This window comes from Venturia canescens, chromosome 1 (assembly GCF_019457755.1).
Source record: "Venturia canescens isolate UGA chromosome 1, ASM1945775v1, whole genome shotgun sequence".
In the NCBI taxonomy this organism is placed as follows: Eukaryota; Metazoa; Arthropoda; class Insecta; order Hymenoptera; family Ichneumonidae; genus Venturia; species Venturia canescens.
Window position 1 is genome coordinate 11,006,554 of NC_057421.1, and position 26,825 is coordinate 11,033,378.

Below are 26,825 nucleotides of genomic sequence, written 5' to 3' on the forward strand. Positions count from 1 at the left end.
ACGTCATGACCGTGGGCATGATGGTTAAATTCTCACTGTCTACCATATGACTCACCCCTCCCCTCCCACAGAAATTACACATATATTTATAGTAGTGTATGTTACTCTGCGTTTGTTTATGAATTTTATTTGAGACTGCAATCTCTGCATTTTTAATTGCGAAAGTCTCATTAACGATAATGATGAAGCGGTTGATTTCTATGATCATTTAAAAATAACCAAACTTTTAGTCGGTATGGCAAAACGATACACGTAGAATAAGATTTGTGACCAAAATTACGGTGTGTTATTTTATACATTCCACGTGTATTTTTGAATTGTTGGTGGTAGCAATGACAGCATCACTAAACACCAATACGTCATTTTTGTGAAAACGAGAAATCATATCTAAGAGAAGATTCCTGATTCCTGATCCCTGTTGACAAGTAGAATTGTGTATCAAAATGGTCTTCCTCACAAATTGCTTAGGTTATGTCATAAAAAAGGTAAATCAATTCCTATTCGAATAATTGTTTCATTTGTTAACATAAAGTCAATGTCATTTTAATACTTTATGATTATTCTTTTTTACTCGATAATATAAATATAGATATTTAATGCCCTTAGATTGTCGTATATTCTAGATAGTATTGTGAATAATCCAGAAATTCTTCACACTATTTTGAAATTGAAAAAACAAATTTTCTCATGGAGAATGATTTTTAACAAAACAATTTTTAGTTGCACTCCACAAAAAATGCATGTCAAATTATTGATAGAAAATCATCTAATATCCATGGATCTTCTTGAAAATCAGCACATACTAGTGTAATCTAACAATTTTTGTAGGTCCCAAGGAAATATCTGCGTAGTGGATTCATGGATTCCCTCAGAATTCATGTTAAAGCTGGATCTGGAGGAATGGGTCTGCCTCGTTACGGTGGAATTGGAGGCAGAGGTGGTCATGTTTATATAGTAACTAATGAAAAAGTTACTCTGGAAATGTTAACAGCAAAGGCCAGGAAAACAAAGTTTTTTGCAGGGCATGGAGGCAGTAGTACAAGTTCTGGTTTAATTGGATTAGAAGGCAAAGATTTATGTATTGAAGCACCACTGGGTATTTCCGTTTATAGCGAAGATGGTGCACTCCTAGGTAAGTTTAATAAAACACTTTGATCAAGACTCATGGAATAGTATATTTACTATTCCAAATATCTCTTTGATCATATTAATTACATGATTCGTGCGATTTACAATGTAGAAAATTTGAGAAAATTTGAATTAAAAGTCCCCATAAATACATTTAAATTGATGTGAAACTTCTGAATCAGTAAGCTCTTTATAGCAATTATTATCCTTAAACAATAAATGTCAGTTATCTAGAAAACTCAAAAGAACTAAAGAATCATGATGCATTGGACTAATTTTGAAGCATTGAGTTTTTTGTTCACAAAAACCTGTGTATTTCTCAGGTGATCTAAACAGCACGGGAGCAAAACTGAAAATAGCTGCTGGTGGAATTGGTGGTTGTCCCGAAACTGGTTTCAGTGGACAAAAAGGTCAAGCGCATTGTATTCAATTAGATCTCAAGCTCATAGCGGATGTTGGCCTTGTGGGTTTCCCGAACGCCGGAAAAAGTACTCTCCTGAGAGCTGTGTCTCAAGCAAAACCAAAAATAGCATCGTATCCATGTAAGAATAGAAATCAAATTTCAATTACCACATCAACTAATTCAACAGTTCAAGATGAATTTGATCTACATTTTTACTTTCAGTCACAACAATGCGACCTCATCTTGGTACAGTGATTTATCCAGATCTGAGGACAATTACTGTGGCTGATTTGCCAGGTCTCATAGAAGGTGCTCACGCAAATATTGGAATGGGTCACAAATTTCTAAAACATCTCAGTCGCACAAAACTCCTTGTATTTATGGTCGATGTGCAAGGTTTTCAACTGTCTGTGAAGCATGGAAAACGCAGCTGTCTCGAGACAGTCATTTTACTGAACAAAGAAGTCGAGCTCTACAAACCCGATCTTTTGAAAACGCCTGCTATCTTGATAGTCAACAAAATGGATACAGAAAATGCATCCAATATATACAGTGAAATAGAGCCATCATTGAAAAATCTTTCTACCGTTTTGGAAAACTATCCTGAAGAAATGAGACCGGAGACTGTACTGAAATTTGAAGAAATTATCACGACCTCAATGTCCTTAAAAAAAACTGAAGACGTCGAAAAAGTGAAAAATTGTATCAGAAACGTGCTTGACAGTTATTACGAAAGGCAAGCTGAAAAGCTCAGTGGATCGAAAGAGTTGAAATTGATTGATAGGTTCAAACGTGAAATGCGACAAAAAGCTCCGGTGCTCGTTTGATTCATATTCCGAACCAATAAATTATTCAATGTTCGTTTCTTTAAACCATTCAATCGAGTCTTGTATTCATTCATATAATTATTTTTCTTATGTACATATCCAGACAATATCACACGATCTCACGAATCGTAGAATTGATGAGGCTTTATCATTTTACATGATATTGATGCTTTACGCACTTTTTCTGTCCAATCTTCACCCAATGGAGCTCTTCTCTGTATAACTACTTCATTTATTTCTTTTTGATCTCTGAGAACCCCAATGTCCGCCATCCACTTTTCAACCCCATTCCAAGCGATCATTATACCATTATCAGTACAAAGCTGTGGTGGAGGTCTGACGAATTTGTATCCCAGTTCCGAACAAACTATGTTCAGACCTTTTGCAAGGAAATTATTACACGCTACTCCACCCGATACAACCTGAAACATTGAGAATCATGTAACTTAATTTCGAGCTTCGTTTTTCACTCATTACTTTTTATTCTTACCAATGTAGGGTTTTCTTGAGGCAATAATTCTTTTGTCTGACAAAATATCATTGCTCGTTTCGTTCTATGGCACACGTGTCTCGCAACGGCAATTTGAAATCCTGCGCAGAGATTATTGAGGTCAGGGATTATCCCATCGCCCAAAATGTTATATTCTTTTTCCTGCTTCTTTGTGAACGTCAACAGCATATTTTTCATCCCTGCGAAACTAAAATTGCAGTCCTTGTAGTGAGGCATTGTTGGCTCAAAAGAAAATTGAAAAGGGTCCGTTGCTCGGCTTGCTGCAAGCTCTATTGCTGCTCCACCATTCAAATCTTTGTAGTCAGGGATGTTTCTCATCTTCAATCTTCGAGATGACTGTTGGCAGATTATTCATCGAGTCTTTGGTTCGTGGACTTTCATATGATTGACAATCGAAAAAGCAGGCGTTGTGCCAGTTACTTGTGATTCTTTAAAATTGTACTCTCTCAATCGTACCTTGTCAAACGCTTCACCCGGCGCATCGTCTATTGTTCCACCAAGTAAATAAAATTTTCCCACATCCTTCACAACTGCTAGGAGACAATGTCCACCGGATACAAGTAGCACTAGAAAAGGAAAATCCACCTATCCTAGCAACATTAGTTTTTTGTCATTAAATTAAGCAAGGCTTCTCGAGCTCCTTCAATTCAAACAATTGTGAGAATCTGATTTTTTCTGTATAACTTTTTTTTCCTCTCATAACAATATCGATCTTGTTATAGAAAACGATTCATTTACATTGATATTTTACCTTTTCAATCATTCTTGCTGTCAGAGCATGTGCTTCCATATGATGAATGGGTATAAATGGTTTTCCACCAAGTTTGGATAAATATTTGCCAAATTTGGTACCTATATCCAAAGATAAAGGAAGTCCAGGTTTGACTGTAGCTGCAATTGCATCAACATCTCGCAATCGCAAGTTTGCTGATCGCAGAGCTTTCTCACAAACTTCTGTTATATGTTCTCTGTGCAAATCTTGAGCAAGTGGTGGAACAATTCCTCCACGACTGGAACATAAATGAATTGTTTTACATTTGTTCTGTTTCTGTTTCTTTATTGCATGATTACTGATTAAAAATTTTTGTTTTCAATTATTAATGACAGAATAGTTGAATTTTTCATAGGAAAATTCAATTTTGCAAGAAAATATTGCAACAGTCAATTTTAATATTTTGGAAGACACAAAAGGCAAGCAATTTCGAGAAATTGCATCAAATCATAACAAAGATTTTTATCCGTTCTTGGTATTGTCGAAGATTAATAAGATTAAACTATATTTCATACAATAGTACTTTAAAATCAGAGGAGGAATATTCGAAAATAATTAGTACTGCAATCTTGAATAATTCGTCTTGCTATACTCAAATATTTTTAATCCATAAAGTGCTGGAGTTTAATGAAATCATTGGTGAAGTTGTAGAGACGAACATATTTTCATTCAACATTTTTGAAAATTATGAAAATTTTTTTTCATAGTAGTAAAATGTGTGGAAGATGTTCAAATGTTCATTGATATGAACGTACTTCAAGTGGAGTAAGTGTTGAGAATGAAGCGCTTCGCCGAGAATATTAGCATTGCTGTCAACTACAGCACAGCCGGTTTCATCGCAACTGGTTTCGATTCCAAGAATTACAGCTGGTTTTGAAACTCCAAAATATCTTTTCACCATGAAAAGATCAAAAAAACGTTTGCACACTGGATGAACCGTTTTGCTCCGGCAAAACGTGAGATCCATGCTTTATTTTTGATATACCATATACTTGATGAGTGAAAAATTATGAAGGCAACAACAATGGAAATAGTAACAACTTTCGTCACAAATATGTCATGGCAGCACTTCCGACAGATGCTGCTTGTCTTCCGACCGCCATGTTCCATTGTACCGATTGTGCGCCTGGTAAAAGTGCAAGCGCAAGTTTCGTGATACAGGAAACGTATACCATGTCAGATCAGTAAGTAGCTTTGTTTCCAATTATTTGCTCGAACAGGCGTAAAATGATGTTAAAATTACGGAGAATTATTTCAATCTTCCAACTGATGTTTTATAGAATGTTTCGAAAAAACTTTACGATGATATTTATTGTCGTTCGACTTTAGCCATGCTTTTAGGTTAGATACAATACATTTGCCTCTGACGCACTTTACAGTAGCTGCCCTATACAGTTTTTTATGTTGCATTTATTTTCCTTTATCATCTCGATTCCTTACCGCATCAATTTCACTGTTATAGAAACTGTTTCTCTTCTTAGTTATTCATGTTCCAATGTCCAAACCATCTCGAATTGAGAATCGCATTTGAAAAAAAATTAAATTTATTGACGTAGGTGTTCGTATGATTATATATAGAATGAATAAAGAGATATATACTCATATATGTACTTGTGTATGTGTGTGTGTGTGTGTGCGTGTGTGTGTGCGCGCATATGCGTATTCACATTCATTCACACTTTTATTCTATTTTTTTATGATAAAAAAAAATTATATCAGATTCTATTGAAGATAAAAATATAATATTCAATCTTAATTGAATCATAATAATTCTATGCATCCTTGTATTTGCCATGTTAGGTCATAATGAACAGTTCTGATATGTTTGAAAATTTACTCGTACAGTATTTATGTTCAGACCGTGGAACCAAATTTCAAAAGTTCCTGGTCATAGATATAAAAAATTTTCAGAACTGTTTTTGATTTAATTTTTCCAGTAACAAAAAAAAACTTCAAAATCGTTGTTAGTAGTATTAAGGTATTTATTTATAAGAAGAAAGCATTTCAGGTTTGATTTTTTTTTTTTGCAGAGATGATGCCTTGTTGGATGAAGATTTGGGGGACGAAGTTTACGATTTGGGTAACGACGAAGAGGAAGCTCTTTTGGCCGACGACTATGAAATTGATAGGGTGAGCTGGTTATTTTCAGGACTCTACGAAGCTACTTGAAACTTTTTGTTTATTGGTTAATCCTCAAGATTTATGTAGCACAATCGAAATGTCGATAATCGAAGAAAAAATGGGAAAAGAACAAATGTTACATCATCTTTTAATACAAAATTCGTTATCCTGAGTTTTGTATATGGAATTAATGGTAATGAAAGAAAAACAACGAATGACAGGAATGCAAGCATAGTAATGAACACTATACACTGCCTGTGAAATTTCAATAGCGCAAAGGTGTCAGGAATTCGTGAATGATTGGAAGCATACATACAATGTTTGAAGCATTGTTTATTATTAGACATTTTTATTCTATGAATATTGCACAAACATTTAAATATTGTGTGAATGGTCAATATGATTACTCGTCATTGATGCAAGGGTTACAAGTATGCCTGAGATTATAGGATTTTGAAAACATTTGAAATCAACGATGTTTTCCCATATTCATAATGTATCACAAATTCGCCATTCATGACTCATAATCCAGAGAGAATAGTTGATTATCTATTTTCTTTTGTGTTGGTCCCATTAGCAAGGACTTGATTTTCATATTTTTCTACCAATGTCACTGCTATAAAAACAGAACCATTTTTATTTATTTTTTGCCTTTGAATGATGAACCAGCGATTTATTTTACGTCTAAACTGTAAGAACTAATGTATACTTGTGAAAACAATAATAGGGCAAATCTTGATGCATGAAAAATGAAGTGATATAATTATATCAGTTGATGGAAAAACGTTCATGAAAAATAACATTTCTGTGTTTTCACAGAGAATTGATCGATTGGTGTTGCGAACTACTTTCTAAGTGCTTTGTACAATGCTTGAGAAATTATGTTTCTTCATGGTGTCATTGTTAATTTAAATTTTGCATCGCGTAAGTGTGGCCTGTTATAAAAAAAGTTCCCTTTTTGGGTCTATCAGCGTAAGCACTCGCCATGAGTAAGAATAGGATTGGATTAATGAATCTATTATGACAAATGTCTTTTTTTTTAATACTATGATTATAATAGGACTGGCAAAGGAAAGGAAATGACAGCATGATTATTCAAAACTGCGAGATAGTTTGCTTTGTTCGATAAATCTAGCCAAATCTATTATAATTCCTGAAAGATCTCCATCACCTTTCGTTCACTTCGGTTGTATCGTTTCGTCCTAATATTGGTTTTTCCCTCTTCATTTCCTTTTCTTTGCTGACGAAAATGTCGTTGATTGTAAATATGGATTACGTGGAATAGCTTAAAACTTTTAAGTCCAGTGGTTCTTTGTTGGTAACCAGAAAATTCGAGACTGGGATAATGTGAAATTTTGACGATAAAAAAAACCCAGAAACGTTGGAAAAATATCCAATCGTTGTGACGAATGATTCACGTGCGAACCACATTGATCGACGAAACGACGAACATGAATTCTATGGGTCGATCGTATTTGATGTATTCGAGTACTCTTTTTCTCCTGTCTAGGACTTTGTAATCCATACGACGATACTCAAAAAATTTATGATTTTTCATCCTTTCGTTTCAATTTTTCTCAACGATCTTGTCGCTTTGATCCTCAGTTCTGGATCTGGAGTCCTGTTCAACACGCACTAGAATTCTTGACCATATTTTTTTTCACTCCTGGCCATAACTCAAAAACAAAATAGAGGAAAAAAAGAAGAAGAAAATTACATCGATACTTTATGCCGCTGTAGGAAAAATCAGTTTCAACTTCAAGTTGAATGTTTTCTAAAATTTTGTACCAGCTTTGAGAAAAACAAAAGCTTAAAAAACAAATAGAAAACACAGACTTCCGAATTTTTTAGTAAAACACCTCGAGTGATATATCATCGCGCACAATTAGTTTAGATAATTGCACAAATATGTATCCCAGTGTTTGCGATATTTCATAAAACACACGGTGCACGTTTCTGCGTCCTCTGACGCTACTTTACCCATTATACTCATCAATCATCGTCGTCTATCCGATTTGTTTCGCTGGCATACATCTAAAAAAATACCGCACTTTGTTATTTTATAAATAATGAAAAAAAAAAAAGTTCAATCTGTCCTGAGATAGATGAGCACACAGTGTTCTATCATCTTGCCACATTTGATTACACCCTTTCGATGTAAGGCGTTCTTCTTCAATATATTCGCTAAAGAATAAGTAATTGCAAAAACAAAAATAATCGAACCATTTAATATCTATATTACAATACGATTATTAGTATTAAACAAATATAAATGAATAATTAAAAAAGGAAAAGAGAAAAAACGAAGAAAAAAACGAAAAAAGAACATGAATGAAAAATTGAATAAATTAAAAGATCGCGACATCGTTGATCCGTGATGTTTCATGACAAATATTTGACAATTTAATTCTCGAGCAGCAGAATAGCTATAAGGGAGAAGAGGAAACAGACGATGTACTGGACTTAGGAGTCACGGATGCCCTCGACGACTTAGAGGGCGAAGATGAAAATCTAGAATATAGAAGCGACACTGAAAACCATAACTACAATGAGTTTTACAAGGAAGAACATACGGATAATCATGGAGACTATTATCATAATCAAGAGGAGCATGAAGAAATTCACGATAATAATTATGATGACGGTGTTGGGCCAAACAATAGTGGTGAACAAAATGCCTTGAACACAGTTGATTTGCGAGAAAAATTGCAGAAGAATGTTCAAAGAAAGGTTTTCGTTGGGAATGGACAAGGATTGGAGGACGACGATTGCGACGAGGCCGAGGAAAGAAGAAATCGTTTTCAAAATGAGCGAATTATGATATCGCCAAAGATGAACCACGATATTCCGGACTCACTTGAGAATGTCGTGACTGCGGAACAGATGAGGCAACCGCCTTTATTCAGAACGAGAGGGCGTGGACGTGGAATTAGAGGGATTAGAGGCAGATTTGTTGTTCCAGGTGCACAGGGAAATTACATACCTCGGTAAGAATATGCTTATCCATACGTATAAATTAGAAAGACTGACAAATTGGATCGTTCAGACCGAGTATCATTGGTACATGGTTTTTTTTTCGCGTGCTCAAATGTTTTATTTCACCTTCGAATAATCACTAAACTTTTTACAGATACAATCCCAATATGCGTCCTCAAGCAAATTTTACGGAAGCAAAACCCTTTCGACCGGCACTGTTGGAAGGACGACCGCCAATGTTTCCGAGGATGTCTTTAAACAACGCCATTAATCATCAACATCTTCACCATCATCAGCAGCAGCAGCAGCAACAGCACCAACATCAACTACAACAACAGCAGCAGCAGCAACAGCCACATCAACAGCAACCTCCGCAGCAACATCAGCATCAACAGCAACAAATAATCTATCAGCAAAATGCTCCGCAGATTCCGTCTTACATGCAAAACGGTCCACCACAAGCCGCAGGTGGTCCGCACTTCCCGGAGCATCGTCCACCGTACAATCCAAATCAATTTACGCCACAGGGAATTCCGCAGGGGCCACGCATGATCGGACCACCAAGACTCGAGTACAGACCGCGCGGACCAATGCCAGGGAATGCAATGCCTCGTTACAACTGTCCACCGGCTGGTCCGAATTTCATGACGAATCAATCCGGCCACTTTCAAGCACCATTGATTCCTGGCAATCAGGGCCCCTCGTTACTCGGCACTCCAGGACTAAATTTATCTGGTAATCAACCACCATCCGGTATAAGAGTTAATCAAGGAGTTCCCCATCCACCTAATCAAGGACCTCCGATCCGTGAAAATCCCATGAACGTTATGATTCAAAACTTCCCGCGTATGCCAGTACCCAATCAAGTACCAACGCCGGCGAACCGACCACCGATGCCGAATCAATCCAACTTCGATGATCGTCTCAACTTTCAAGAGCCACCGAACTTCGTCGAAAATCGTCCGATCTACGAAGGCGGCGGACCTATTTACAATAATCAACCACCATCTCAATTACCGCAAGGCAATCCCGTCATCAACCCGGTTAATGTTCCGTCCCAACAAACCGGGCCTCACGTACCGAATGTTCCCATGCCTCCTGGTCATAAAATACTCATTAATCCACACTTCAGAGGATCCGTACAAACCTCGTCTGACGGTAGGTTACGAACGACTTTAATCGACATGAGTATTTAAATAATAATTTCAATTCTAAAATTTAAAGTTGATGCAATGAAAAAGGAAAATTCGTATTCATTTCCGTGATCGATTCTCACACATAAACTTGTGTAATAAAAAAGTAATGTGAAGCTGGAAAAGCTTTGACAAAAGTATGAACGGAAATGCGTTTTGCAGCGAGACTCGCTTGGGATCCGCAACAACAACAGCAACCACCACCTCAACTCCAGCCGCCTCCGCATCAACAACAACCACCGCAACATCATCCACCAACGTCGGGCGCAGGTTTTACCCGACCACCGTCATCGTACCAAGGCCAAGATCCTTACGGTCAACCCCCAGCACCGTCACAACATTCTGCGCCTCAGGAATATCAGCGTAGTTATCAACCCGTCAAGAGTGATGTAAGATACAACGAAAATTCATTTGATTTCAATACAACGTTGATGGTTTTTTTTTATGCATCACCATTTCGTAGAATGTTTTTCTAGGAAAGCGGAAAATGGTGTGGAGTATTTTTCCCCCAATGCTTAAAAACTGTTGCTCACACTTGTACAAAATGCTTTAGATACTTTTATCTAAGAACATTTTCCGGGGTCCTTCAATGTACTTTTCGAAGACATAATTTGAGACTTAGCAATAGAACAACGAATTTCTCGATTCCAGGATCCTTACGCCTATTTCTCGGATGTTTGGCAAGAGAACAAAATTCAGAAGCCTCCAACAGCAAACAAGTCTTACCCTTCGGAAAGTACATATTCGCGGGACAATTACACGAACTATGGAAATAAGTACGCCAAAAGTGAAAGCACATGGGAACACAGAGACTCGTACGAAGGGGTAAGATTTCTTTTATTCGAAGTCAGAAAGCTTACGTATTTCATTTTCCTCTTGTTTATAGCGCGAAAATCAAAATTGTGCTACTGAAAATAAATCGCAGAATCCATCATTAACGTTTTTTTTCACGCTGTTTATTGACAGGAACAAAGAGGACAGAGTCAAAGTTATCGTGATCGCGAAGCCGTGCCGAGGCCACGAATCGATAATATTCCAAAGCAACGAGCTACAAATTCAAGTAACAATTATCACCACGAGTCTTATGAACAGAGGCCAAGATCAACTACGAACTCTGCACGACCTCCGCCGAGATTGCCCATAAAGAGGAGTCCTGAACCACAAGAACGAATGCCTCGACAGTTGAGTCCCAAACGCGTGAAAACGATGAACAGTCGACAAGAATTTCGTTCTGCTAGCTCGACTAACGAAAACGTCAACGCAAGAAAAGTACGATTCGACCAGTTGTACTTTCATAGATATATCATTATCATTATTTATACAAGTTACTATTGATTCTCATTTATCTAGGAAGAGGACGTAGATCCTGAGATGAGGGAATACAGGAAAAAAATGGACGAACAGAAACGTTTAAGGGAAAAAATCTTACAGGAAAAAGAGAATCGACGAAAACAAGCAGCCATGGAAAAATCCGGTGACGAATCAAGAGAAAATTCAAAAACCATAGGTAAGTCGTATCAATAATTATTGATACGTTCCCATTATGTAAAGATTATAATCTTTGCATAATGGGGAATATATTATCGAATATACGTTTTCTTGAATAATTTTTTTTTCAAATCTCTATTAGATGATTGAAATACATTGATGATTTTGAAGATCTTTTATAATCAAGGATCAATAGTTATTCTAATTTCAATTTAACGAGTGAATTGCAACTCACGTTCATTTCGGACTGAATGTAGGTTTTTCAAAAGAGATCAATGAAACAATTTTTCATTTAATCATATTTCTGTGACGTAGAGACAGTTCAGCAACAGGATGTGAAAGGAACAGTAGCAGCTACAGGTGCAGTTAAGGATAACGTAAATCCAATGGTTTCACGAGGGAGAGGTCGCCCGGGTGTTAACACTCAAGCCACAGAGGTATAGCCATTGAGTCAATACATTTTATGCTTTTCATCATACATCCAGAAAAAGCAACTTCATTCTATAGTTTTATAAGAAAATTGTGATAAACGACGACTCATTAGACTCGACGAGGATTAGTAGTATACTCATTTATTGATGCCATTTGAAAAAAAAACGAATCATTGATCCTTAAACGATATTTACAAATGAAGTATTTCATTATTACGTCGCTCTATGGAAAATTCCCACGAACGAATTAGCGCTCGACTAAAATATGTAACTCAAATGTAAATTAACATTTTTGAGATAGTGAACTGAGAATTACAGAGAGATTCCAACAATCAGTGTACTCGTCATATCAACTTGATGTTATTGATAAATTTTTATCGATTATGTCAGAATAATTAATATTTCTGTTTCTTTCCGACGAATTTGATGATTTTTTTTTTACGATAGCATAAAGTATTAGATTTATTTTTTTTTTAGATACAAGACGAAACTTGCACAACCGTGGAAATTGTTTTCAATTGACCAATTTTTATGATTTACCTACATCCAAACTACACAAATGTGTGTGTGTGTTTTTTTTTGTTATTTAATGTGGATTTCCTATCGAAATTGTTTTTCGAATAAAACACATTTTTAAACGATTTATGTTTTATTTATCACCATCACAATCAATCTTGTGGGACTTTTTCGACAAGCCCTTCTGCCTTATCTTTCCATCCGGTCATATACAGTAGATTATTACGATACACGCTTGTTCGATGAGATGATTTTTTGTTAAAAATGATGACTAGCATTAATAAGTTAAAAATATTGATTTTATAGGGCTCTGGTCGTCTCCCAGGAGTTCGTATCGTGAAAGCCATACAAACAGTAGAAACGTCAAAAACGTCACTCGAAAATGAAGAGACAGAGTCAAATGCATCAGAAACGAGTGGCCAAGCAAACGAGCGAGTGAGGCAATTGGCAGGACTAACGAGTGGCACTCGACGCGTCGTTATTCAAAAACCTCTTCCGGGAGTAAAAAAGATCGCGACTTCGGTGCACAAAGTTGTCTCGAATCTCCAGAAAGGACAGACCGCCGCCGCTCGTACCGTTCAGAAAGTAGGGCAAACTGTGCCAGGAATATTGAAGAAGGCATCAGCTGGCAACGGCCAAAAAATGGTCGTGAACGCGAGCAGAACTATCGTGCAAGATACATCAGGGCCTTTGCGTGCTCCGAAAGTTGTTGTCAATACCCTGAACAATCAACGAGTCGTTTTGCAAAAATCTGCTGTACCGTTGAAACGAGCCCCTGACATAAGAACGAATACTGTGAAAATCGAAAATCTTGCGGCGAGCACATCGGAATCGCAGATACGAAGAATGTGCCAAGGGATTGGTACTCTAGAGGTGACGATTTTTACATGAAGACACACGCACGCATCACATTTGAGAAATCATCAGAACGCATTAGGCTTTCTTATGTTGTGAACGCACTCGTCTTTAGCTGTGTGCACCTTTAGTCACCTGATTAATTTTTTTTTCTTCATTTTTTTTCCTTTTCTCCATATGTAGCATACGTGTAGCAACGTATTCTATTAACGATTCTCATGAATATTTTTTTCGCTGATGGATTAATGGAATAAGCACGCATTTAAAAATGATACTCTAAATTTGACTCACGGTTTGGTTGGCTTCTTTATTCTTCTCTTTTTGTTTCACTCACTACCTCACAAAATCATATCAAATTCTTGCACATTCCATACACTATTGACGATTTATATGGAGCTTGATCAATGTGAAATCGCACCGAACGACTCTTCAAACGGTGGACACGGATCATTGAGTTTTATACCATCATTCTATCACTATTTTCTAAACAAATAACTCAAAGGAAAAAAAAATCTTCAAGAACTGTGAAAAATCTATGAATCGTTTCCGGTTTATATCAATTAAAAAAAAACTACGGGACCAAATATTTCAGAGGAATCTCTAAGACGCGACAGAGTCCGTCGGAAAAAAACCAAAAATATATCAAATGAATATATAAAAAAGGCTGTGCAAGCCTGAAAGTGTTAAATTTCGATCTTGTTTTTATTTTATTTTTTGTTTGGACGGAACAATTATCATATTTTTTTTTAATTTCTTAATATTTGTCATTGAACGTCCACTGTAGATGTTTATTATCGTGGAATGATAATTTTTTAAGTTTATTATTTTTGATATATTTTATATCTGTAGAATTAGAGTGCGATTGAAAAGAATTTTATTTTTAAAACGTAAAGTACAGGCTGCGCACGAACACAAGAGTGTTCGCCATCCGCGTGATCATATCTTTTCATTTAACAAGCTTGCATTGATTTTATTTTTATTTTGTTTTCTGAATACACGCCTTGCCATTTTTCGTGCACGCTTATTAGAGAGCGACCATTTGTTGATTGTAGAACATATTAGCGCGAATGCATGATTCGTAAAGTTGGATCAAAATGAAAGAAGAACTCATCGGCATGTGTTTGACTCACGCTTTTTCATCATTGCACAGATTGAAAATATATCTTCGTTTACGAAATAAGTACCGAACGAACTAAAATTCATATACTTAAACGAGTACATATAATAATTATACGATTATTGGGTTTATTCGTGTTATAGAGCATACACATGGGCGATGGTAATGCTACAATTGTGTTCAAGACACAATCAGCTGCTCTGGTATTTCATAAGAAATATCAGCGAAAAATGCTCGATCTCTCACTGATAAACGTGCGATTGATACAACAGCAGACCGCCACCAATTAGGAGGTGAATCAGTGTGCCGTTGGTGTTAAGCCATGAAAACAAGTCAAAATAACTTGTAATTCTTTCTCGTTTTCATTATATATACGTATATTATTATAAGGTACTTCGATAGCAAAGCCTTTCTAATCGAAGGCTCTCCGATGAAGTTTAATTAGAAACAGCAAACATATTCTGCAGCTAATTGAATACGGAGACCTATGTGAAAAATCTCTAAATAAAAGAGCCCTCATTTTTCGAAGCATTTCTAAGTCATATACATTCGCGTCACTTAGTCTCGTGATACAATGGATGGAGGTGTGAATATACCCTGAAGAAATTTCCATGCAATTATCACACCTTTTTTTCTTTTTATTTTACTTGGATTTTTTTTTTTTTTTATAAAAAGTTTAAGGCATATATTCGCTGATGTAAATAATAAATATATACACACAGTTCATCTACACCGAGTGATTTGTACTTGATGTACAAGGAAGTTTATAGTGATCTTTAGACAAATTGAAATGATTATACAATTTATGTCTGTACGCATATATATATAAATATATATTTGAAGGGATTTAGATAAATTACTGACCGCTCATAAATGCTGGAAAGGAAAACCATTTTTGTAAAAGTGACGGACGTTCCCTCAGGATTTAAATTACACAAAAAACAAAATGTACATCAACGTCGAGGATTAAACGCCCAAGGTATATAAATATACTAGTAGCGCATCCACGTTATCATGTTATATCGCTGCTAAGTATTGACACTAAATTATGGAGATGTTATTTGTTTAAGAAAAATCAGACTATTCATGACGCAGCAACTCTTCATACGATAATTGTATTACTTTGGCTCAAAAGTACAGCGGTAATAAACTTTAAATGTGAGATAAAAAAAGGCTGTTCTTTCTTTCATCATACGGTCTCCAACCATGTCAAAATTTGCATTGTTCGAATGCAACTACTTTTTTTTTGACAGAGAGCATATCAATTTATTTCTCGTATTTCTTTATTTGAAAATTTTCTTTTGATGCAAAATTAAATTTTTTTACGTTCTGATTGGTTTGTAAGTACCAGCATGGGGTATCCAAATGTAGTTTGATCGTTTAAAAGCAGATTTTAGATTTTTTGAACTATATATTGATACATTTCTGATTTTTCAAAATCGCAATTGCAAAACATTGAAAGTTGATTAGTAACTTGACTGAAAGTTTACTTCGCCGTTAAGTTTCCATCAGCATGCGACGCGGGATGCGCAACGGCGACGCGATCGCGATCACGACACCGACGACAACGAAATCTTCTAACCTGTCCTGTCTGTCTTCGTCTTCGACACGTGAGAATGTTGTTTTATTCATGATAAACAAAAATTTTTACTCAAAAGGTATTTACAAAATTAAAAAAAAAACATATTAAACCAGTTGAATGATGTTATAAATCACAAATTGGTCGAAATATTGAATGAATTCGCCATAATTTGAATCGATAAATTGATATAAACCTGTCGTGTTTCCATAACCTCAAAATTGTCTTACTTACCGGGCTTGGCGGGCTTGTACAATTAGCTGCATTAGCTGCATAAAAAAACATAATTTCAACTCGTTTCGCGTCAAGTCTCGTCGACGGTACCATCATTTTTCATTGTTAGAACACACTTTATTTTTATGCTCAAGTTGAACTACTGTTTAATGATTCAATCGCGACTTACCTCGTGTTTGTATTTTTCTACCGCAACGTGTAACCAAAGTTAACCTTTGGAAAATGAAATAAAGTTTCCATATGATTGAATTGATTTCTAGAAATAACACTTTAAATGAATGATTTCCGTCAAGTTTTTTATTTACGTATTCGCAGACCATCCTGAACAAAAATTCTAGAGGTTATAATCAAAGACTCGCACATGATATAGTTCATTTTGTTAAGACATTACTATGAAGAAAATTTCATGCACTGAATTTTCTATTACAAAATTTGTTGCACTTTTTTTATGAAAATAATGTTCATATTATTCAATAATGATTTCTCAAAAAAACTGAACAAGTTTACTTTCAAATATTATAAAAGTACTTAATAAGTGTTAATGTTGCTGCTAGGTCATTGTCAATGGCTGATACGTTTTGAAGAAAAAACTAGGAATTTTCAGTGATTCGACAGATAATTATCAATTATAATTAATTATAATTAACAATATATTTTATGATGCAGATGACACTAAAGAGTTTTCCAAGGGGAGGCAAGAAACCTGTTGCAAAGGCAAAAATAGGATTGGTAATGAAATCTCTTATTTTTTTTACTCCCCCAAGTTCCTAATTTTTTGTACTAAACTTCTCAAAAAAATGTTTCAGTCTTTCAGCAAAAAAGATGCAGTGTCAAAGCCAAAGAAAAATCGGGGCAAGAAATCTCGAGAAACTGAGCCAGTGGAAGAGGTTAAAAGTTATGTTGCTAATACAGCAGAATGTTTGACTTTCTCAAATGTTGGAGAAGGCATGATCGTGCTGGGTAGGATACAAGAGACAAGCGAGTACGGCATGATTGTCTCATTGCCAGGCCATCTCAATGGTAGAATTCAAGCGACTGATGTGAACGAGTCATATACAAATCTTTTGCGTGACATTGTGAACTCCGAGGATAAAGATATAGAAGAATTCAAGCCACTCTCAGAATTGTACAATCGTGGAAAATATGTTGTATGTTCGGTTAAGAGTATAGATCCGACTGAAAAGTGGCGAATATCCTTGTCCCTAGAACCTGAATTGATAAATCGTAATTTGGATCCAACAAAATTGTGCAAAGGTTCGAAAATCATTGGAACGGTAAGCAGCATCGAGGACCATGGCTATGTCATTGATACAGGAATTGACAATTTTCGAGCTTTCTTGGCAATAAAAGACATTGACGAAGGAGTCAAATATTGTAAGTTATATATCGATTCAATAAGTTCTCAAAAATAGTTGAATGGACTTATTTTCTCATAGATCAGAATTTATAAAAAAAAAAGTATTTCATTTTCAAACGGAATTATATAATTGGAATAAATTATACAGGAAAATGTGGTAAGAGAGAAAAACGAGCGAAAAAACGTGGTTGAATTAAAAAGAAAGTGATGCGAGTCTTCTAAAAAAAAAATCACAAAGCGATGCTCATTCTTTTCAGATCCTGGGAAGCAGTTGTTTTGTTCAGTGAAGAAAGTGAAAACTTCGGAAAATTCAACAACCGCTCATCTAACGACAAAATCAAAGCACGTTGGAACAGCGATAACAAAAGACGAACAATCTTTGGATGCTCAGATACCGGGAAGCAAACTTGTATTGAGCGTTAAAAAAATCTTATCCAACGGTCTACAAGTTTCATTCAATGATGGGAGCGTCGGTTACGTCAACAGGTTGTATTTGGATAAACCGTTGGATTCGTACGAGCCAGGAATGGTAATACACGGTGTTCTCATGTACGTGATGCCAACGCTGAAATTTGCCTATTTCACGCTTTTACCATCGGACGAGAATAAGGAGCATCTGGAAGTGGGGGATATTGTGGAAAAAGCGAAAGTATCCTTCATTGGACCGAAAGGTATCGTGGTCGTATTGAAAAAAGGATTACGCGGTTTTATACCATTCCGTCGTACCGACGTCCCTTACGAGAAAGTTTCGTCCAAATTTTCGGTCGACACGACCCACAAGTGTCGAGTATTGGCTTACGATTTGTTCGAACAAATTTACGTCTGTACGATGGAACGTAAACTTTTGGAAGAAAAACATTTTGCAACAACGAGTTTTAAGCCGGGTGACCGTGTGAGCGTCGAAGTAACGAAGATACGAGCAGAAACTGGATTCATCGTGGTAACCGCAGGACGCGCGCAAGGATCAGTGCAACCGGAGCACGTCACAGATCCGGATAATGCAGCGAAAAAACAACTGAAAGTTGGTGATGTTGTCGAGGCACGGGTATTGGGTCCTGACAAAAAACAAACGGGAGTTTTGTTCACTCTTAAGAAATCTCTGATCGAAAGTACGTTACCGATTCTTCATGACTTCACAGATGCTCAAGTCGGTGCGAAGCATCATGGGACGATCGTTCAAATGAACAGTAAGGGCTTGCTCGTACGTTTTTATGGTCCCGTCAAGGGCTGGATACCGGCGAGTTCGTTGGATCGAAACACTGCATCTGTCAACTGGAATTACATGCTCGGTCAAACGATAGAAGTGACTATCGAAAAAGTTGATAGCAAGGCTGAAAGATTAACTCTCTCGGTATACAAAGAAAATGGAAAACCGACGAAAGGAGCCAATTTCGAAATTGGCGAAAGTGTCGAGGGTATCGTCGTGGAAGCCTCGGTCGAAGGTGTCCACGTGAGGATAACGAAGAACTCTGAGGATTCAGTGAAAACTGGTTTTCTACCGGCTGGACACATGTCGCCTTGCGAAGAAGTTGGTAGTTACTTGGCAGCTCGTTATACGGTCGGTGAGACCATCTCGGCTCTCGTTTTTTCCATCAAGCCACGATTCCTTCTGACGAGAACTTTTGTACCTCGGGAAAACTATCGTGATTTCGAAACGCTCAAGCCCGGTGATTGCCTCCCTTGCTCCATACAGGAAATAAACGCTGATAGCTTGAAGCTTGTTATGCCGATAAAAAATTTCAATTCGTACGGCACCGTGATGCGATCGAGAGTCGAAAATATTGATGCGTTGCACACGCATCAAATATTGTTCGCTAAAGTAGCTTCGATCGATCGCAAGCATCATAAACTGAGTCTCATAACGTCGTTGCACAACGTTATAAAGGATAATTCTCAACATGAAAACGATCTCATCGCAGCCGTCGATGTGCTGACGTTGCATTTCAGTAAATTACGTGAATTGTCCGAGAACGAATATTACAAGAATAAACCGATCGTCAGAGCCAAAATTGGCATGAGGGTCAAAGCCACAGTTGACAAAGTTACCGATTATGGACTCGTGGTGAAATTAGAAAACGATGTACTTGGTACCGTCAGAAAGGATCATTACAAAGGCAAAATGAAGCCAGGTGACCTCGTAAATGGCACTATTTTATGGATTAATTACGTACACGAACTCGCCGAGATAACTCTCTTGCCAAATATCACGAATGCCATCAGTACGAAGCAAAAAAAATTACCGAAAATATCGATTGAGACGCAATTGCGCGGAGACATCGTTCTCGTCACGAATTGGTTTGCCCTTGTGGTCCTGAAAGGTGCTGGCAAAGGTATTCTCGCTGCTTTACCAACAAGAAGACATATTAATGATGTCGAGCCCGATCTTACGCCTTATTCGATCGGTAAGAGAATCCGCTGTTACGTTGTGCTCAATCAAACAGAAACAGATTTCTTGCCGATCTGTTTGGTCAAATCATCTTTCGAGCCTGAAAAGAACGTGGAAAGTCCTTCGAAGAAGGATCCTAAGAGAAAATCTGAGGAAGATGAAGGAGTCGTAGAAAAGAAACGGAAAAAGATGAAGCGGGAAATGGTTGAGCAGGCTGAAGAGAAATCGTCCAAGAATAAGGCGAAGGTAGTAAGGGAAACTAAGAACGATGAAGTAAAACCGGGAGTGTCTGCCATTCCAAAGGACGAGAAATTCTCAAAAAAAAGAAAGCTCGATGAGGAATCTGCGACGTTGGAATCGAAAGCAAAAGTTGCCAAAGTACCGGGAGTTGAAAAAGTAAAAAAGCCGAAATCGAAGCGAAACGCAGTCGAGGAGACTCCGTCAAACACTACGAACGAGGACAAATCTGAGGAAGAAGCTCTTTATTCCGACAGTGATGAAAACGATGAGGCGCAAGGAACTCCAGGTATTCCAGAGTGCGGTTTTTTCTGGGACAACAAACCTAACGAGAGTCTCGAAGTTGCCAAAGATGAATCTTCGAGCGAGGACGAGGACGATGAAGAAGAGACAGCGAATGAGAAAAAGAAAAAGAAAAAAATGACTGCCGCTGAACGTCGCGAAGCCGAACGACAGAAAGAACGTGCCATAAGAGAACGAGAAGAAGCATTGGCAAGTAACGACGCCCCGAAATCGGTTGATCAGTTCGACAGATTGGTTCTTTCCAGTCCTGACAGTTCGATGGTCTGGCTTCAATACATGGCTTACCATCTTCAAGCTACTGAAATCGAAAAAGCTCGTGCGGTTGCTAAACGAGCTATAAAAACCATCAATTTTCGAGAAACAACCGAACGTCTAAACGTTTGGCAAGCTTGGTTGAACTTGGAGTCGAGATTCGGCACTACCGACACTCTCGAAAGTGTTTTCCAGGAGGCCCTACGATCCAACGACGCCCGTGCTGTTTATCACCACATGTTGACGGTACACGCAGATGCTGGTCGACGAGCAGAACTCGAAAAAATCGTTCTCACTATGCTTAAAAAATTCAAGGAAATCCCAAAAACTTGGGTAGAATGTGGAGCTGCTTTTCTCAAAATTGGCCTCAAAGAAAAGTCACGTCATATTATGCAACGAGCTCTACAATCTTTGCCGGCTCAATATCGTACGTATTGAAAAACTGCGTACAATAAAAAATGTAAAACATCCAAGAAGCGATAGAAGATGCAATTTCAAATTTTTTTCTCCCTAATTTTGTGCAATGTCAAATCTCTGCTGTGAATAACTTTGTTTCCATGAGCATTGAAAGTTTTGAGTCTCAAAATTTTAAGGATCCATTGCTTTTTATTTTACAGATGTTAACTTGATGGTCAAATTTGCTCATTTGGAAAATCAGTGCGGCGACAAGGAGAGATCGCAAACGTTGTTCGAACAAATTTTGAGTTCTTATCCAAAGCGTGTAGATGTATGGTGCTCGTACGTCGATACTTTGATAAAATCTGAAAATTTTGATGGAGCTAGGTAAGCAATCAATCGTTCGATAATTTCACGTGAGATAACGTCGTGCCATGTTTAAACATATTTCTTTTTTTCTCCTCCGCAGGAAAGTGTTGGACAATGCTGTCGTGCAAGTCTTACCAGCTCGTAAAATGAGAACTCTATTTAAAAAATTCATCGACTTCGAGCAAAAACATGGTACCCCGGAAGGGGTATCGCGCGTACAAGAGTTGGCTCTCAAGTACGTCCAAAAAGAATGTAATACTGACGTGTAAAAATGGTGTAATAAATATTAATTTTCATTAATACGTTGTAAATATGTTCTGAGACGAATGTGAATGTAAGGTAGACGCAGTGTACTCCCTTATTCCTATTCAAAATTTCCCACACAAAGTACGGGTAGATAAAACAGGCACCTAACTGCGCAATAGAGAAGAAGTGAAAAGCGGAGAGAAACGTGGAGAGAAAAATTGTCGAACGAAAGCCTCGTGATAATAAAAGGATTCGTAATTGTAAAAGTAAAAGAAAGAAAGAACAGCGTGGAAAATAAACACCGAATGTTGTTTCTTTGTTTTACAGGTGAGAATTAGAATATAAACTAGATTTGTAAGCTGTAAATATTAACCATACATAATTATAAGCCGTAAATTTGGAAAATGTAAATAAAAGAAACTTTGTTTTACAGAGAAACTGTTGAATTTATTTACTCGCTATTGAGAAAGAAAGGAACCCATTACATGAATATTTTTCGTAATTTACTAAATTGCGGTCCAATTTTGACAAATGTAGCGTTTTTGTGAACTCGTGTCGATCACGTAGCAATTGAAAGTTTGGAGAAAACTGTTTATTTCAATAGGGAACTTTGTCAGTAAAATTAAATCTTGAAGCGTGAAGATGGCGGTGCAGTCCAGTAGTCGAGTAAAGACAAATTTACACTTTATCTGCCGAAGAACCCGAAAAATGTTTCAACCATTTTTGCGTACTTGAAGAAGTGGTACTTCCGTGAAAGTTTAAAACGTCGATGATAATCGCGGGTCAAGAAGAGCGCATGCGCCAGACTTGTCCAACCTCCCCCACTCTCGACGCTGCACGACGACGCCCTCGCGCACGCCACGGTGTGTCCTCAGCCGAACTGCAGCTGCACGCTTTTTTCACGCCAGTGTTCACGTTTCGGTCAAGGTATTCCCGTATAACCGTATAAGTAGTCGATGGCATTTTTTTTCTCTTGTTCAAAGCTGATCTTTCATTGCCGGTAATGCGCTAGCGCAGAATGAGCACTGGCAAAGGTTCGCGTTCGCGAGTGACTGAATAATGATTAATAAGACGAAAATCGGCAGTATCGTTGCGGCGGAACTAAGCTGTCGCCATATTGTTTGTTCACACATTAATTGCGAGTCAGTGGTGAAAATAGGCAAAATTGCAACTTTCAAAGGGACAGTACGTGCTTCCCTGGTTTTTTAAAATATCAGGTAAATATATTAGCATATATATGAGAATGTTTACATGAATCGAGTTTACGATCATTTTTATAATAGTCATCGGTGCTAAGCTAATCCTCACGTGTTTGTATACAAGAAGAAATATTGAAGCATGTTCGATAAAAACGCGAGTGGAGTGAAGAGAAGAATCTCATTCGAAATATATTTTTTCGTAAATGGACAACACGACACTACACCTCGCCATAAGTGGCGACAGTGGAAACAGCCGGGCAGAGGAAGGGGGAGAGGTTGCATTAATAGAAAGTTCAAAGTAGTAGCAGCATAGCAGACGATAAGTAGAAAAGGAAATTCCACTGAAAGTAAGCCAACGTGTGGGGCAGATCGAACAGCGGTAAATGGATAGGGAAATTCCATTGAAAACAGGGAAGGTCGAACGGACAGGAATGTAGAAGCGGAGGAGACTCGAAAATTCGTTAATTTCATTAATGAAATAAATTTTTTATTCCACACGATTATAATGGGAGGGCGGAACGAAGTGTTTTTCAGTTTATGAAAGAGTGTGCTTGCGTTGGAGGAAAAGAGGAAGGAAAAATTGAAAATAGACCAAACTGTTGGGAGACGAGGATGAGGAAAGCCGTACATGGCCAAAAACCTAAATTTCGACAAGATACAAAATTAGAGTGTAGTGTGTATGCAGTCGTAGAACAGCACGTATTTTAATAGTATCAAATCGATTGTATCGACCATGAGTCGTAAGAAGGAAGCCGAAGAACAAAGGTGAACTCATCGCGGTACATGGCGAGAGGAGGGATGAAAAAAGTGAGTGTATGCACGAGGCGAGTGAATATTACTTTTCCTCACGGCCCGCTTGAGATTAATTGTACGAAAAGACGCGACCCATCTTATTTCCCGTTCTTTCCCTTTGCCCGTTTTTCTCTTGCCGCCTCAACGCAAATCGGAAATATTTATTCTCGAGCGCGCTCGCGCTCTCGAACCCACCGGAGTTCACTCAAATGACGTCATCGTATTAGCAGTCAGTCGGGAGATGGACGGCGAGGAAGAAGCAGCAGCAGCAGCGACGAGCTGGCATCTAATTGCTGCTGCTTTTTTCCCGATTATTCCCCAGAACATTGTTTACTAAATTTCGAGAGCGTCAGAAGTATAAAAGAAACGAAATCCCGCGCTCGTGCGCGCCCGTTACTAACCTATTCGACTCTTCATAACCTAACTTTCATAACATCAAATTCAATGTTCGTCTCGACGCAAGAAAAACAACGTAAGACAGTATCAAATCCGTAACGATTAAGACATCGTTCGATGAGTAAACCTTTGGATTTCGTGTTGGAAACATTCTGTGAACATAATAGGCAGCGCAAGAGAGAAGACAGGGAGAAAGAAAAGTTTTTTTTTGAGGTGAGCGATAGCTTTCTCGTGTGAAGTATTTTTTTAATCGGCCAGTCACGCGGCTGGGCTACGTAGCGGAGAGAACACGCTTAACGCAAGCCTCCCTTCTCACAATTTTTTTCCTTTCCTCTGACGCGGGCGCATAGGTTATACGTGTCTAACCTGCGGAGCAAAACTATCATAACTTCGTGAAAGAGAAGCAAGCTTTATTCAAATTCATCTACGTCCGAGACTCGTTTGTGCGCATCTCTCGTCCGCGTGTCACTCGAAAACATTACGAAACTTTCTACTTTTATTTTCTCTTCGATTATTCCATACGAAAATATTGACGTAAACACAAAATGTGTTTATCGCCTCGATCAAATGAGCGAAAAGTAATGCTGAAGAAACGGCAATTTTTATCTCTTTTTCTCATCGGAAAAAATCTTCGTCGTGCACACTCTCGTGGAAAATTTTAGTCGCGAAACCTTTCGTGTCCATTCCAAAGTTTTTCTCGCATGATTGCCTCACTTTTATTACGTTACTTTTATGGGCATCGACGGATGGAAAAAATATGTAAAATTATGCACGTTAGCAGTCAATTTTCTGTTACGGAACACTCGCACGCGTACCGCGTACTATTCGTCGCGTTTGGGCAAATGTAATATCGAACGAAACGCTTTTATTTCAGCATTAGTAATCGCACCTTTGAATATTGTTTCGTTACGTTTTGAGAAACCCGATTTTCTGAAATCGATCGATTTATTATTTCGGAAAATTGCGTGTCTCCGTGAGTATGTAAATCGATTTTTTTCGTTGTTTTTCAACGCGTCATATTTTCAAGGGCGCCTACGTTGAGTCGCACGATTGTGTGCAAAACTTGTGTTTGTTTTCTTCGAGCGCGCTCTTTTGACCTTCGAAGAAATGTTTGCCGAGACGTTTTTGTGATTCTCTTGGAATAGAGACCGAGTAACAAAGCGTCTCGGTATTGAATCTTTTCATCGTAAATTGTGTACAAAAGCACGTTTGCTCTTCTTATACACACAGCCGTGATTTTCCACTACCAACGTCTGTTTCTATGTTTCTCGTGCTTACCGTGGACAAACGTGTGCGTATATATTTATAACGAGGCTCAAATAGTTCCGCACCTTTTCACTCGCGACTGTATTTTCAACTGCGACGCGGTCGCGCGAGCTATTAAAGTCCGGAAGAGCTTTTTCGTATCGTTACTTCGTTATTTCGAGCATCATTTTATTAGGGAACTCGGCCAAAAAATCGTCTCGTCCGATTTTCGGGCCCCGAATAATCCGTTGATATTAAATTCTCTGCAGCTTATTCGCTCACAATCAGAAGCTCAGAAAAAATTGCCTCCGGCTGAGCGATCGGTGGGAAATTCGATGCGCGCTGAGTCAATGCCACTGTGAGAGATTCGTAGTTTCAACAAAATTCCATTCAGAACGAGTCTTCACGTCAATTTCGCCGGAGAGAAAATCGAACGTCGAGGAATCGTCGATTCTCGTGCGATTCTTGAGATTGTTTCTTACCTTCGACCTGAAAAATCGACGCCGAAAGTATTGCTTTCGTCTCGTCCATGACGTAAAACGGTTTCCTTCATATTTTTCCAACGTTCTTAGTTTCTCATCGAGGTTTTTAGACCTTCGGCGATTCCTGCTCAATAAAGAGCGTTCGGTGACACAAACGGCGTTGTTCAAACGCTGTGAATTTTTCGTCGATTCGAATAATATTAAGCGGCGAGTTTCGGGAGCGCTGGGACGTAACTTGCGATAAGATTAATTCGAGCCGACAAAGTTGCCGGGATGGTGTAGCGGGCTGTAGCGAGAAATTTAGCAAACATCGTGCGAAGGTGATTAATAGTAGCACGAGCGTTTATTGAAACAAGCAACGATCGGCGTGGCTCGAACGAGTATGCATAAACGCTTGTACATTTTAGCGACTGCTATGTACTTGAACGTTTTTCTCACGCACACGCTCATTGTGAGCCAACGTTATCGTAATTGCTGGTTTGTTGTGTCGACGTGAGTCAGCACGGTTTTTAAGTATCGCGTTATTATTAACCCTCTCAGACCGAGACCTATTTCGCGTTGACGGAAAATGATTCCCTTCATGATTTTATCTCAAAATACTTTCTAGTTTCCGAATCCATTGTGACATTTCGGTTTTTTTGTTGGGAAATATGAATGTTTGAATGCTCGCTGCGCGCAGCACCAGGTCCTTGGGGAGCAAAATCAGGAAAATTTACGAATGAATCTAGCACCGAATACCTTAAATACATCATATTAGCTTCCCTTTGAAAGGAAATAACGTTTGGAGTACGAAAAAAAAATTTATACCCACTTTTCTTTTGCGATAACTAAAGCACCTTCTCACACAACGCCAACTCAACATGAAACGCCGACTTCATATTGATATTTCGATGAGTTAAAGCAGTTTATCTCTTGGTTTAGGAGTATCTAAGGTGCAATCTAACCTTGCTTGATGGAAATAGGCAGTTAGAACCCCGACCTTACTGACCGATGCAGTTTTATTGGGCCTGGAAG

General features: G+C 37.9%; 5 protein-coding genes across 12 annotated transcripts in view; 4 read left to right on the forward strand and 1 right to left on the reverse strand.

The window, feature by feature from the left end:
• Positions 1-100: 100 nt before the first annotated feature.
• Positions 101-2,411, forward strand: LOC122415095 (GTP-binding protein 10 homolog). Its single transcript, XM_043426942.1, has 5 exons — positions 101-233; positions 331-485; positions 829-1,132; positions 1,452-1,670; positions 1,754-2,411. Exons 2-5 carry the CDS (start codon positions 444-446, stop codon positions 2,356-2,358), a joined length of 1,170 nt encoding a protein of 389 aa, XP_043282877.1. The 5' UTR covers positions 101-233; positions 331-443; the 3' UTR covers positions 2,359-2,411.
• Positions 2,394-5,101, reverse strand: Tcs4 (Threonyl-carbamoyl synthesis 4). Of its 2 annotated transcripts, none has more exons than XM_043426931.1 (5): positions 5,082-5,101; positions 3,621-3,879; positions 3,326-3,454; positions 2,849-3,205; positions 2,394-2,780 (listed from the first exon to the last, which is right to left on the reverse strand). In XM_043426931.1, exons 1-5 carry the CDS (start codon positions 5,084-5,086, stop codon positions 2,478-2,480), a joined length of 1,053 nt encoding a protein of 350 aa, XP_043282866.1. In that variant the 5' UTR covers positions 5,087-5,101; the 3' UTR covers positions 2,394-2,477. The 2 variants fall into 2 exon arrangements, with proteins under 2 accessions (XP_043282866.1, XP_043282856.1); XM_043426921.1 differs by lacking the exon at positions 5,082-5,101 and adding an exon at positions 4,397-4,608.
• On the forward strand, positions 4,686-15,510 carry LOC122415064 (putative mediator of RNA polymerase II transcription subunit 12). 3 transcript variants are annotated; one of them, XM_043426876.1, is made up of 11 exons: positions 4,686-4,825; positions 5,672-5,771; positions 8,181-8,749; positions 8,893-9,896; positions 10,094-10,320; positions 10,583-10,756; positions 10,898-11,200; positions 11,282-11,438; positions 11,735-11,856; positions 12,673-13,239; positions 14,482-15,510. In XM_043426876.1, the coding sequence occupies exons 1-11, from the start codon at positions 4,701-4,703 to the stop codon at positions 14,626-14,628; spliced, it is 3,495 nt and encodes a 1,164-aa protein (XP_043282811.1). In that variant the 5' UTR covers positions 4,686-4,700; the 3' UTR covers positions 14,629-15,510. The 3 variants fall into 3 exon arrangements, with proteins under 3 accessions (XP_043282811.1, XP_043282821.1, XP_043282831.1); XM_043426886.1 differs by having other exon boundaries at positions 8,893-9,473; XM_043426896.1 differs by lacking the exon at positions 14,482-15,510 and having other exon boundaries at positions 12,328-12,729.
• A 342-nt stretch (positions 15,511-15,852) lies between these two features.
• Positions 15,853-21,751, forward strand: Rrp5 (Ribosomal RNA Processing 5). Of its 3 annotated transcripts, none has more exons than XM_043426819.1 (6): positions 15,853-15,948; positions 16,818-16,880; positions 16,958-17,525; positions 17,766-21,113; positions 21,304-21,469; positions 21,552-21,751. In XM_043426819.1, exons 2-6 carry the CDS (start codon positions 16,818-16,820, stop codon positions 21,718-21,720), a joined length of 4,314 nt encoding a protein of 1,437 aa, XP_043282754.1. In that variant the 5' UTR covers positions 15,853-15,948; the 3' UTR covers positions 21,721-21,751. The 3 variants fall into 3 exon arrangements, with proteins under 3 accessions (XP_043282754.1, XP_043282743.1, XP_043282762.1); XM_043426808.1 differs by having other exon boundaries at positions 15,866-15,996; XM_043426827.1 differs by lacking the exon at positions 15,853-15,948 and adding an exon at positions 16,155-16,237.
• Positions 21,752-22,591: 840 nt separating this feature from the next.
• The window catches only part of LOC122415045 (serine-rich adhesin for platelets-like), a 29,136-nt gene continuing 24,902 nt past the window's right edge, over positions 22,592-26,825 (forward strand). The window contains exon 1 of one of the 3 annotated variants that reach the window (XM_043426840.1): positions 22,592-22,914. The gene's annotated coding sequence lies outside the window, so the exon portion shown is untranslated. Of the gene's footprint in view, positions 22,915-23,902; positions 24,298-26,825 lie in introns of those variants that run through there. The other 2 variants (XM_043426867.1, XM_043426848.1) reach the window with 2 other exon arrangements.

Excerpts from the sequence above, each read along its gene's own strand:
- LOC122415064 (XM_043426876.1), top strand. The coding sequence starts at position 4,701 with ATGGCAGCACTTCCGACAGATGCTGCTTGTCTTCCGACCGCCATGTTC. Across the intron at positions 8,750-8,892 it reads CAGGGAAATTACATACCTCG|ATACAATCCCAATATGCGTC; the intron begins GTAAGAATATGC and ends AACTTTTTACAG. Across the intron at positions 11,439-11,734 it reads AGAAAATTCAAAAACCATAG|AGACAGTTCAGCAACAGGAT; the intron begins GTAAGTCGTATC and ends TCTGTGACGTAG.
- Rrp5 (XM_043426819.1), top strand. The coding sequence starts at position 16,818 with ATGACACTAAAGAGTTTTCCAAGGGGAGGCAAGAAACCTGTTGCAAAG. Across the intron at positions 16,881-16,957 it reads CAAAGGCAAAAATAGGATTG|TCTTTCAGCAAAAAAGATGC; the intron begins GTAATGAAATCT and ends AAAATGTTTCAG. Across the intron at positions 17,526-17,765 it reads TGACGAAGGAGTCAAATATT|ATCCTGGGAAGCAGTTGTTT; the intron begins GTAAGTTATATA and ends CATTCTTTTCAG.
- LOC122415095 (XM_043426942.1), top strand. The coding sequence starts at position 444 with ATGGTCTTCCTCACAAATTGCTTAGGTTATGTCATAAAAAAG. Across the intron at positions 1,133-1,451 it reads CGAAGATGGTGCACTCCTAG|GTGATCTAAACAGCACGGGA; the intron begins GTAAGTTTAATA and ends TGTATTTCTCAG. Across the intron at positions 1,671-1,753 it reads AAAAATAGCATCGTATCCAT|TCACAACAATGCGACCTCAT; the intron begins GTAAGAATAGAA and ends TTTTACTTTCAG.
- Tcs4 (XM_043426921.1), bottom strand. The coding sequence starts at position 4,608 with ATGGATCTCACGTTTTGCCGGAGCAAAACGGTTCATCCAGTGTGCAAA. Across the intron at positions 3,455-3,620 it reads CAGCAAGAATGATTGAAAAG|GTGGATTTTCCTTTTCTAGT; the intron begins GTAAAATATCAA and ends TTGCTAGGATAG. Across the intron at positions 3,206-3,325 it reads CGGGTGAAGCGTTTGACAAG|TCATCTCGAAGATTGAAGAT; the intron begins GTACGATTGAGA and ends ATCTGCCAACAG.